The 12,500-nt window shown below is 44.4% G+C and overlaps 1 protein-coding gene across 2 annotated transcripts in view; it reads left to right on the forward strand.

Moving 5' to 3' along the window:
- The window catches only part of LOC135105634 (locomotion-related protein Hikaru genki-like), a 162,635-nt gene that overhangs the window by 123,416 nt on the left and 26,719 nt on the right, over positions 1–12,500 (forward strand). For both annotated transcript variants that reach the window (XM_064013984.1, XM_064013985.1), the window contains one exon: positions 6,869–7,034. In XM_064013984.1, the coding sequence (XP_063870054.1) occupies positions 6,869–7,034 (166 nt within the window). The remainder of the gene's footprint in view (positions 1–6,868; positions 7,035–12,500) is intronic.

Here is a 12,500-nt window from a genome sequence, read left to right on the forward strand (position 1 = left end):
TCTCTCTCTCTCTCTCTCTCTCTCTCTCTCTCTCTCTCTCTCTCTCTCTCTCTCTCTCTCTCTCTCTCTCTCTCTCTCTCTCTCGTTGTAAAGATGAAAATTTTAATTTACTTTCTATTACCTTCAAAATAATTTCCTGTTTTACTTAATGTGTGTGTGTGTGTGTGTGTGTGTGTGTGTGTGTGTGTGTGTGTGTGTGTGTGTGTGTGTGTGTGTGTGTGTGTGTGTGTGTGTGTGTGTGTTTACTGACGTTGATGGAAAATTTTGTTATTGTAGTCATGAAAACAAACATAAGAATATGAATGTGTGCAGAGAGAGAGAGAGAGAGAGAGAGAGAGAGAGAGAGAGAGAGAGAGAGAGAGAGAGAGAGAGAGAGAGAGAGAGAGAGAGTTATAGCTAGCCAGCCAGAGAGAGATAGTACCCGGAGCAAGAGTGGATGAAATAAAGGAAGCTGAGAGGCGGAAAATTTAAATATCTTTCCTTCTTTATCTGGCGCACTGCTGCGAGGAGGATCAGTGAGAGAGAGAGAGAGAGAGAGAGAGAGAGAGAGAGAGAGAGAGAGAGAGAGAGAGAGAGAGAGAGAGAGAGAGAGAGAGAGAGAGAGAGAGAGAGAGAGAGAGAGAGAGAGAGAGCACTATGAAATTTTATCCACAAAAACTGGATCTTTTCCCTTCACGGACCAGAATGAGCGGCCAGGTGCGTGTTGCGAGTGATTGTGCTGAGTTGAGGTGCGTCATGAGAGCGAAAGCCACACGCACTCTAAGGTCACTTCTATATAACATACGATTTGTTGACCTTTCCACTGGTGTTCTGAAATTATTTAGCTCATTAGTTTTTTTTTTTTTTACCCACAGTGATGATCAGCCGATTCACGCATGTTTATTCGTTTGTTTGTTTTGTGATCCATACTCCTTTGTTAACCCTTTGGCTGCTTTTTGGTACGTCTTTCCTTCATTACTAATCACTCTGAGACATCTTTACTTTTTCTACAGCCACATCCAATCTTTAAACTGGGTAAAAATAGGAAAATCTATTCTTTTTATCCCCTTTCTTATAGATATGCTTATAAGGATTTCATGCATTACTTCTCGTTCTGTTATTTCCTTCGTATCGCCTTGAAAGGGTTAAACTATCTCCAGAGCCATGAAAACAAGCGCGAAAGCCCCGTAACTTCTACTAAAGCCTGTTTAACGTTGTCGGGATAAGGCGCCTTAGTGGTATGAGTGCTGGAAGCAGCAGTGTGTCGTGATGGATCACAACGAGAAGGAAGACAAGCAATAGGAGAGAAACACAGAAAAGAAAGGCAATATATAAAAGGAAGATGGAAAGTAACGAACAACAGTAGGAAAGTATTAATAATGGGAAGAACACAAAACAGTTGGACAGGATGTAAAAAGCAAAATAACGAGAAACAAATGCAAACCTCGGGAAGCATTTTAAAAATATCTTAAAACAACTTGGTTTTTTGGGGACGGGATAGAACGAAAAACACCAGGAAACAAGAGAGGATGGAAATTCAGATGCGGATATAATATTTACGTACATTTAGGGATGCGGATGCAGGTGTGGGGTATCAGTGGCGACAGCGGATATCCAGCTACAATAGTCGTCAACATGTGTGGTGGGTCCCAAGTGACGCAACAAGAGATGGAAAGGGAGGAGACTAATTCTGTATACACGCCGTCGTCTCTGCATACACTCTGTACCCTCTATACTCAGCCCCACTCCAACTGCTCAATTCCTCGCGAGACGCAAACACCATTATTCCGTCTTTCTGCCACAAGGAGCCTCAGGGACCAAGTGTCGCGCGGGACTTGAGAACGCGGGTCTGAGATTGGCTGCGGGACTGGTGGTGGCGGTGGCATTGGACTGGAGTGAAGAGAAAGGCAGTCCTGACGAGTCGCTTCAGACACACGACGGCCGTTACAAAAACACTACAAGGGATGACAAAAGGCAACAGACGCTGAGGTTCTTTCCTGGCTTTTTGGTGGTGACTACACACTAACTAGCAGTAAAAGAGACTGACATCGCAGTGGAGGAGCATCATACACCTTTCAGACACTGAATTCCAGACAGATGTGATTTGATTCCAGACAAGAACAAGAGACAAGGGATGCAATTACATTTGCTGACTGAATCTCAAAAGGCAACGTTGCACATCAGCAATTGTAATGAAAGAAGAGAAGTGTAGATAGAAAAGCAGATGGTGGGAGGAGATAAGATGTCTTGATAGGGTTGTCTGGCTTAGACCGATAGAGTCAAGTCAGCAAGACAGTTTCCGCAGAATTTTTTGTGCTGCAGTGAAATCATTGCGGCTGACAATGATGATTATTTGTAGCAGGACACAAAAAGCTCTATATTTGAATTTCCAGTTGTTATAATACTATCAAACATTAGGCAATAGATTTATTAAAAAAAAAGACAAAAAACAAAATAGATCAAAGCGGTGGTTGATATAGTATATTAGACAAACGAGTGGCAGTGAGGGAGCCCCGTGAATTAGAGTGGCCATCCGTAATCATTAAGCACAGGAAAGGCAGAAGGCGTCAGGCCGGCACTAGATTAGACGTGAGGCGTCACACATCAGTTGCTGGGGCAGTGGGAATTAGACGGATGGGATGGGCAGTGGAGTGATGCAGATGGAGGCCAAGGGTGGAGAAGGAGAAGATGAAGTGGAGGAAGAGGAAGAAGAAGAGGAGAAAGAAGAGGAAGAAAAGAAGAAAAAGAAGAAAGAAGAAGAAATAAGAAAAGAAAGAGGAAGAGAAAAAGAAAAAAGAGGAGGAGGAGGACGAGAAGAAGAAAATAAGAAGGAAAAAAATAGAAACAAGAAGGAAAACAAGAATTAGAAGAAGAAGAAGAAAGAAAGAAGAAGAAGAAAGAGGACGAAGAAGGGAAGAAGAAGAAGAAAAAGAATGAAAAGAACAAGAACAAAAAATGGTATCTGTGAGTGTGTGTGTGTGTGTGTGTGTGTGTGTGTGTGTGTGTGTGTGTGTGTGTGTGTGTGTGTGTGTGTGTGTGTGTGTAAGGGATCGTGTTCGAGTACAGTTCTGGTCACGTTCAAGTGTTACTCATTAGTCGCAGCTTTCCTTACGTGGCTGCGTGTCGAGGGGGCGAGGTGGCAACACGGCCTCATTTGTACGCAGGTGGCTGGCTGAGTGGATGCCGGTGTGCCTTGCTGATCAGAGAGAGAGAGAGAGAAAGAGAGAGAGAGAGAGGGTCGGGGAGGGAGGAGACGATAGGCGCATATCCGAAAGGTGTGAATTATTTTAGTTGATCCCCTTTCTCTAGTCTAAGTCAGCCGCCGCCCTTGATATGGTCAGAAGAGGTGGAATATTGAGTGGAAAAGAAGCATGTCCTGGCTGTATGACTTTGTTGGTCGAGTTTACCTTCAAGTCACTTTCACGCCACTTCTCGCCTGTTTTCCGTCACGTCAAGAGTCACTGGGCGTATGAGTGTTGAGATGCGGGCTTTCTTTAACATCAGGTGACTTGAGGTTCAGATTAGTTCAAGAAAGATTACGGTAGGTCGAACTGGATGTTAATTCGGTGAGTTGTCAAAAAGTTTAGTTAAGTTAGGTAGAGTTATATCCGTTTCGAGGGTAGAATAGTTCAGGTTAAAGTTGTTTTAGGTTTACAATATCTCGATTACATATTTCTCTTACGTTTATCTTTCACTGTAATGCTGTGGCGGAATGAACACCATTATATGTAGTACTTTTTATGTAATATTTCATCACTTACACTTACAACCTTTAATTTCACACACTTAAACTTGCAACCTCTTTTGCTTTGGGGATTGGCACCTCAGTGGACCTTTTATGTAAATTTTGTCCCCCTTGGCCCCTCTTACATAAAAAAAGACATGAATAATTTAACTTTATGACAACAATGAGATATATGAGTCTTCAATTTTGACACAACGCGCCGCCTCTCCTCACCGCACAACCCCCAGGTGCGACATCGAAGGAAAATTCTGTGAACACCTTTGTTGCTTCTCCATTCCGCCGACCAGACTCTTACTCTCGGCCTCGCTCTCACTGACAGTCTACACTACCACGCCTCATCTCTCTTTCATTCCCGCCACGCCACAGAATAGCGTGGTGATTTTTTCCCTCACTTTTTCTCACCAGCTTTTGACTGAGGCACGGCTCTTGCTCTCTGCGTCTCTTCCGTTTTCTCTTTCCTTCTTTCCTTCTTTCCTTCTTCCATTTCTTGCATCCTTCCTTCTTTCTTTTCCACTTATTTAATTCCTTCCTTTACATTCTTATCGGAGATCATTCTTTCCTTTCTTCCTTCCCTCATTTCTTCTTTTCTTTTTTTTTTTCTTTTTCACTGTTATCATTCCATTCCCTCTCTCCCCTTCTTTCCTCCTTTTTCTCCTCTTCTTTACAGTTCATGCCCTCACTCCTCGCTTCCTCCTTCCCTCCACCTCTCCTTATTCCTGCCATTAGGACACGTGTTATTTCCTTCCCTTCCCTCCCTCTCTTCCTCTCGCTTCCTCTTCTCCCCCTCTATCCCCATCACGTTCACTGGGATTATCACCTCTCCTCCCCTCACCATCTTCCTCCCTTTCCCTTGTCTTTATCCTCTCTTTTACTCCCCACCACTACAACCTCGGACATTATTCCCCTTCCTGATCCTGCCCTTGAACACACACACACACACACACACACACACACACACACACACACACACACACACACACACACACACACACACACACACACACACACACACACACACACACACACACACACACACACACACACACACACACACACACACACACACACACTCTCTCTCTCTCTCTCTCTCTCTCTCTCTCTCTCTCTCTCTCTCTCTCTCTCTCTCTCTCTCTCTCTCTCTCTCTCGGCCACAAACCCAACCAGCTTCTCCAGACACGCCCCTGAGAAGACCATTACACGGGCCATCGCTGCAGCACGCTCGTCCCAACTTCACAAAACCCTATTCCCCTCCTGGTCCTGCCGAGTGGGACGCGACTAGACCAGCCAGGCCGCGCCGCTCAGGAAACTCCCTTGGTCTCTCAGATTGTGTAGCATCCTTGAGATTTCTTTTGCTATTCCTACTTTGCACGGAGGGAAGTTGTGTTTGAGTTTTTGCTGTGTTTGTGTGTGTTTGTTGATACTTTGAATCGTATGTTTGTGCTTCCTGCCTCCCATTTTTGTTTGTTTTAACACTATCACTGCGGTGCGGAATAATTCCCAGCACTAAAGGCAATGTATGGAATCTTTATGAGCAAGAAAGAAGGGGATGCAAAAATTAATAGCCTTTGCCATTTCTTGTCAGTGCAGGGTTTGGAGGAGGCTGTGGAAGAAGAAAAGGCGTCGCAGAGTGGTTAGTAATTTAGGAAAGGTGTGCCAATTATCAGTGAAGGGCTTGTTAGAGTTTTTTTTTATTAATTTATATGAATGATGACCAATTGTTTTCTTTAGCTACTTTATTTTTGCCTTAATTACTTCAGTGTGTACAAATAACTACTTTTAGTGTACTTTATTTAAATATATTTTTACCTTACTCTTTTGGTTTATTTATTTCGAAGTGAATGATTTATTGATGACTGAGTAAAGGAACTAAATAATGTAAAAGGAGAGAGAGAGAGAGAGAGAGAGAGAGAGAGAGAGAGAGAGAGAGAGAGAGAGAGAGAGAGAGAGAGAAACCGTGTGTGTGTGTGTGTCTTTGTGGCCTGGGTTCACTGATGCTGGCTCGGAGGAGTTGAACTGATGCGCCTCATGTCTTAGTCTATTTGAGCATGGACGTAAATTTCACCTCAGCTTTTCTCAAACACCCTCGCTTCCCTGCCAGGGAAGGAAGACTCTATCATACCCGGTTAACTGAAGGATCATATTCATAGAGCATCACTTTTCTTCCTCCTTCATTTTGACTTGAATTATTCGTTATCGTACAGCGTCACTTTCCCTCCTCTTTCATTTTGACTTAGATCATTCGTTATCGTGCAGAATCACCTTCCTTCCTCCATTTTGACTTATACCGTGTCAGTCTGCCCCCCTTAGCATCCTTCAGTCGTCGAGCAAGGGACAAGACCTGCTCATTTCACCGCATTAGCTCTTAATCAGAACAGGACAACATTAAACTTCACTTGCCTCTCCTCGTTCACCTTCCCCCTTTCTCTTCACCTTCCCCCAGACTGCCTTTGCACTAATAACATCAATAAGACACACGAACTCTCACGTTATCGAAGTAAATTATCAACAATAAACCTTGACCTGTATTTCCTCTCTCTCTCTCTCTCTCTCTCTCTCTCTCTCTCTCTCTCTCTCTCTCTCTCTCTCTCTCTCTCTCTCTCTCTCTCTCTCTCTCTCTCTCTCTCTCTCTCTCTCTCTCTCTCTCTCTCTCTCTCTCTCTCTCTCTCTCTCTCTCTCTCTCTCTCTCTCTCTCTCTCTCTCTCTCTCTCTCTGTGCCAGCCTTATACGTCCTTCCATCTCGCATATTGGGAGGAAAAAATAAACATGCAAAATTTCATCCCTAAAATCATTATCATCTCCACACATTTCACAATAAGATAATTCGTTGACCTGTACTTCCCTTCCTTTTCTTAATTCTCCCTCGTGCTCCACCAGCCTTGAATATACAGAAAAAATAAGCCTGTAAATTTAATCCCTAAAAAAAAAAAAGCATTACCATTTCAACTCATTTACGTGACAGTGACATAATCAGAATACACCTTTGAAAGCACAACAGTTTCAACGCACTTCAATTTGAGATAACATAACCGAAATACACCCGAAAGCCACCACTACTTCTATTCCTTTCACTGTGAGATAATCAGAACACTAATATAACACTGACCTTGACCTGTTCTTCTTCCCCGTCTCTCTCCCTGTCTCTAGCCGTCCCCGGAGTTGGAGTTTCCCCACGGGTCGGAGTTGTCTGCTCGCTGTGACAGGCCAGGCAAGTTTAAACTGCTGGGGGACTCGACTCTCACCTGTACCAACGCAAAGTGGACTGGCAGGTTCCCCGTCTGCATCCGAACCAACTACTACTCCAACTACTCCGGTAGGTTAAGAGAGGTTCCTCAGTTCGCTGCTCAGTTGCCCACTTCCCTTCCACACTCCAGTAGGCACGCACGGTTCTTCCCTTCCTCAGCGCTTCCAAATACAAGGTAGTCAGTGTTTGGCCTCTCTTCGTGTCCTCTTCTTCCTCTATCTCCTTCCTTCCTTCTCTCGTTTTCTCCTCTCCTTCCCTTCCTTTTCATTAGCCACGGTTCTTCCCTTCCTTAGCCCTTCCAAACACACGGTAGTCAATGTTTGTATTTGCTCTCTCCGTGTCCTCATCTTCTTCTTCCATCTCCTTCCTTCGTTCCTTCCTTCTTTCTCGTTTTCTCCTCGCCCTCTATTCATTTCCTCTCCTTCCCTTCCTTTCCATTCTTCCTTCTTCTCTTCCTTCTGTTACTCTTCCTACTATTGATCTTTTCTTCCTTCCTTTTCCTCATCAATTTCTCCTCATTCCTGCTCCCTTTCTTTCCTTCCGTCTCTCTTTTCCTCTTCCTCTGCATTCCTTTTCTTTTCCCGTCGTTTCTCCTTGCTTTCCTCTTCCTCCCTCGCCACCTTTTTTTTTTTCTGTGTTCTTTATTTTAATCTCTCTTTCCTTCCTCCACCCCCCACTCCTCTCTCTCTCTCTCTCTCTCTCTCTCTCTCTCTCTCTCTCTCTCTCTCTCTCTCTCTCTCTCTCTCTCTCTCTCTCTCTCTCTCTCTCTCTCTCTCTCTCTCTCTCTCTCTCTCTCTCTCTCTCTCTCTCTCTCTCTCTCTCTCTCATCATTTCCTCGTACTGCCTCCCTAAAATTTAATCATAATTTTCATCAAGCATTTTGGTGTAATGGGGAGGGGAAGTATCTATCTCGTAGTGTTTATTTTCTCATATTAACACGAATATGACGTTCCTCCTGCTGGTGCTGCCGGTGTTGCTCCTTCAGCCTGCCTACGTGTATGCTCCACCTACGTACCTCATTTTATCTTCAATTGTGACTTTCTTTTTTTCTAATCTATTTTCATCTCTTTCTCATTTCTTGGTTCTCATTGTTTTCCCTCCTTGTTATTAACTCTTTTTTTTTTTTAATCACTTATGTTCTAGTTTTCATTTGTCTTCCTTCTTAAATCCCCCTTCTCTCTTCTTTTCTTTTTTTTTCATTTTGTCCATTTCCCTCGTGTCCTGACTTACATTTCGCCTTGTATTAATCGTCTTTCGGAATTATTTGCTTTGTCTTTCATTTCCTTCCTTTTTTTTTTTACTCTCACTTTGTTTTATCTTTGTGATGAAGGTCTCTTGTTCCTTTTTTTTCTCTCTCTCTCTCTTGTCTCTTTCCTTCCTCGTATCGCACTTTATTTTCTTCTTCCTACTTTCCATCATGTTATTACGTTCAAATACCTCCTTTCTTTTTTTTTTTTTTTTTTCCTTCCCTCCCTCCCTGTTCTTCCAGCCCCATGTTCGCCCATCCCCCCACGGACTTTCTCTCCCCTTTCTGTCTTACATTTCTTTATTTTTATTTATTTTTTTTAACTTACTGTCCCTGCTGACACTCCCATTCTCTCTCTCTCTCTCTCTCTCTCTCTCTCTCTCTCTCTCTCTCTCTCTCTCTCTCTCTCTCTCTCTCTCTCTCTCTCTCTCTCTCTCTCTCTCTCTCTCTCTCTCTCTCTCTCTTCTCACGTTTCTCTTCTTAAACTCCTCACTTTCACCCCTGATGACATCCACCTCTCTTCCCTCCCTCCCTCCCTCCCTCCCTCCCTCCATAATTCCTCACCTCGGCGTGGCAACTTCAATCCATCTTCCAAAATTAACTATCAATCCATTACTAACTTCTTCCATTACTGAGAGGGAAAATATGACGGGGATTCCAACCCAGCTGGCAGAAAAAAGCCGCGTCTCATTCTCTCTCTCTCTCTCTCTCTCTCTCTCTCTCTCTCTCTCTCTCTCTCTCTCTCTCTCTCTCTCTCTCTCTCTCTCTCTCTCTCTCTCTCTCTCTCTCTCTCTCTCTCTCTCTCTCTCTCTCTCTCTCTCTCTCTCTCTCTCTCTCTCTCTCTCTCTCTCTCTCTCTCTCTCTCTCTCTCTCTCTCTCTCTCTCTCTCTCTCTCGTATATTAAACAAATAAACGCGCAGTCCACCTTTAAATTTTTCATCACTTTTTTATTACAGTGGTTCATATATCCATTTTCTTTCCATTTTCTCATTTCTCTTCGTTTTTCTTTTCTTTTTTTCTTTCCCTCGCCTTTCACAATCCCCGCCCGTGGCACAGACAATCGAGAGGGAATTTAGCCTTGGCCGCCACTCCTGACAGATTAATTAAAAGTATATCTCTATTGGGAGAGAGGAAGTCAAATATTGTGGCTTTATTGTTCCCGATGGCGACGTGAGCGAAGGGAAAAGAATCTTTTTGTGGGACGTCAGCTTTATGAGTACATATGGTATCTTTCTATCTGTCTTTTACTATGAAACTGGGGAGTGGGACAGGGAGTGACCTTGGTGTATGTGTGTGTGTGTGTGTGTGTGTGTGTGTGTGTGTGTGTGTGTGTGTGTGTGCGCGCGCGAGGTCCATGTGGGTGCTTAGATCTGTCCTGCACATCATATTAGGAAGTGATTGGTCTGCTTGTTAGTTGAATGAAGACAAGAAATTCTCTCTTGAATAATTAGATATGAGAAGTGTGCCCTCCATTTACAGAATTAGTTTGGGAACACCGCCCTCTGTCGATAAGTTCATGAACTTGTTTGGCGACTAGTGTGGCAAGCTTTTGAACTATCACTGGTACAGGCTAAAATAATGTAGAAGCCACTCCCCTGCCTGCTCCTCTTCTGGCGGCACAGCTGACTGATGCACTCGTAAACTTCTTGCCACTTTCTCAAATTTATATAAGATATTTTTAACCAACTTCTCAAGTAGCCTTGACCTGAGACTGTCTTCGCAAATATCAGTTGGTAAAAAAAAAATAAAAATATCAAAGTATTAACCTATCAGAGAAATTGTGGAAACAAATAAACATATTTTACTTACGTAAACTCATCCACAGGATGCAACACGCGCCACCTCACCTATGGCTCTTCCTCTGACCATCCACATCTTGTTTGTTTCTTATTTCTTATCTTTAGCAATATTTCTATGGCTTAAGTTTTCGTTTTCATAATTGCTTTCCTATTGATGCTTTTACAAGGCTAACTGATAAGGAATCTGAAAAATGTTTTGAGCATAAAAATTTGGGAAGTGGCGAACACTTTACAAGTGCACTGTTGCAATCAGCTGTGCCGCCAAAACAGAGGAGGAAGCAGGGATGTGGCTTCTAGATCAGCTTACCATGCGGCGACCATTATTTGCCGACTACACTGCTGTTTCGTGACTGACTACGAATCCATAGGTTCTGGTTCGAATCCCGTGCCGGAGCAGTCGGCGCACAGCTCACACAGCTGTTCATTTTTTCCTCGGGTTGGTCGATCACTAGAGAAACCTGGGCAAGTTAAATTGTGAAAACCCAGAGTGCATAGTGGCTCCGTGTCCCGGAGTGAGGGACACAGGTGAAGATCAGCGCCAAGGCCACGCTCCGCCACAGCAACATTCCTGCGTATTTTTACCCTAACACTGTTCTCATCGACAAGCTTATGAGCTGCTCTAGTTTGATGACTGTATTATCCTCTGGCGGCGGATTCTGAGCTACCAACAATAGGTAATTGGTGAGTCAGCTCGTTGGTGTTTCGAAGCCTCTAACGATGGCTAATGATTACCACGGAAGCAGCTCGCGTGCATTGTGACGCTCCGCGGAGGGAACACTGGCGCCCGTCTCTCCCTCACGAAACGCCAGTGAATATCAGGCCACGGCAGCTGCAGGGACTCGTTGTTTTTCTGTTAGTTAGGGAGGAGTATGCAGTAGTGGTGATGATGAAGCGGTGGTGGTGGTGTCATAACGGTGCTGTAGGGATAATGATTGTGGAGATGATGGTCTTGTAGTGGTGATAATGAAGTGATGGTGACGAAGGTGATAAGAGAGTAATGGTATTGGTATTGTGAAGATGGTGTTGTGGTGCTCTGGTGGTGGTGGTGGTGGTGATGTGGAGTTTGTGATGAGGCTGTGATGTGGTGGTGGTGAGCTGTGGTGTGGTGCTCAAGTAGTGGTGGTGGTGGTTATGTGGAGTTAGTGGATTGGTGGTGGTACAGTAATGTTAGTGGTGGTGGTGATGGTGGTGGTGATGGTGGTGGTGGTGGTAGCTTGTCCTCCCACTCCACAACACCACGCGCACACACGCCAGCACAGTTGGATAGCCAGCCCTCTGTCCCTGTCTGGCCACGAAGAGACAATTCCTTGGCTTAAATCCCACGACCCATTCTCCGCCCAGTGAACACGATATGCGCCGTGAAAGGAGGCAACCCAGATTGTCGGTAGTAGTGGTAGTAGTAGTAGAAGTAGTAGTAGAAGTGGTGGTAGTAGTAGTAGTAGTAGTAATAGTAGTAGTGGTAGTAGTAGTAGTAGTAGTAATAGTAGTAATCGTGGTAGTAGTAGTAGTAGTAGCAGTAGTAGTAGTAGTGCAGAATTAGCAATGGTAGTTGTAGTAGGAGTAATAACAATAACAGTATTAACAACAACAATAACAACTTTAAGAATATTGCCAGCATCATTATAGACCACACAGAGAGAGAGAGAGAGAGAGAGAGAGAGAGAGAGAGAGAGAGAGAGAGAGAGAGAGATACCCCACCAAAAAAAAAAATAGACAAATAGATAAACAAAACCGAACATAGCAAAATTAAAAGCAAACAAGGGCCGTACGTGCACCCATCTGAGTACCGACGTGGCGTGGCGGCGCGTCAGGAGGCGACGAGGGGACAAACTGACGCGCGATGACTGCGAGGCGAAGCGAGGGCAGATAATGAATACGAATTTGGAAAGCCTCTCATAATGAAGCCCCAGAGAGAGAGAGAGAGAGAGATGCAGTGTTAGCTTGACGAAGGCGAGGGAGGAGGGTAGTGGGTTAAGCCTGAGGGGATTAGTGGCCCAGAATGGTATGTTGATCCCGTGAATTTTACTGCCTTCCTTAACTCCCTTCCTCCTCCTCCTCCTCCTCCTCCTCCTCCTCCTCCTCCTCCTCCTCCTCCTCCTCCTCCTTCCATCCGAAAAATAAGGAGGGGCTGGAAAAAACATGTAGGAATTTCCTGGCGTTTAAGTGGCGTAAACTCAGGCTTCATGAATATCACCTGAAGGAGGAGGAGGAGGAGGAGGAAGAGGAAGAGGGAGGAGGAAAGGAGGAAGAAGAAGAGGAGGAAGAGGATGGGCAGGGGATTAAACACAGGAAGAAAAACGAGCAGTGAATTAACCTCATTTCTCCCGGTGACTTAGAGTTGCAGGTAAATATTTAACTTTTCCTACCTGGGTGAAGATTTGAGGTTTGTTGTGGTGGTGGTGGTGGTGGTGGTAGTGGTGGTGGTGTACTGTTGCCTCCTAGTCCACCTGGCGTCTTTCTCTTTAATATTTCTTGCCTTCTCTTCAGCTT

The sequence above is a fragment of the Scylla paramamosain genome, chromosome 12, assembly GCF_035594125.1.
Source record: "Scylla paramamosain isolate STU-SP2022 chromosome 12, ASM3559412v1, whole genome shotgun sequence".
Taxonomy (NCBI): Eukaryota; Metazoa; Arthropoda; class Malacostraca; order Decapoda; family Portunidae; genus Scylla; species Scylla paramamosain.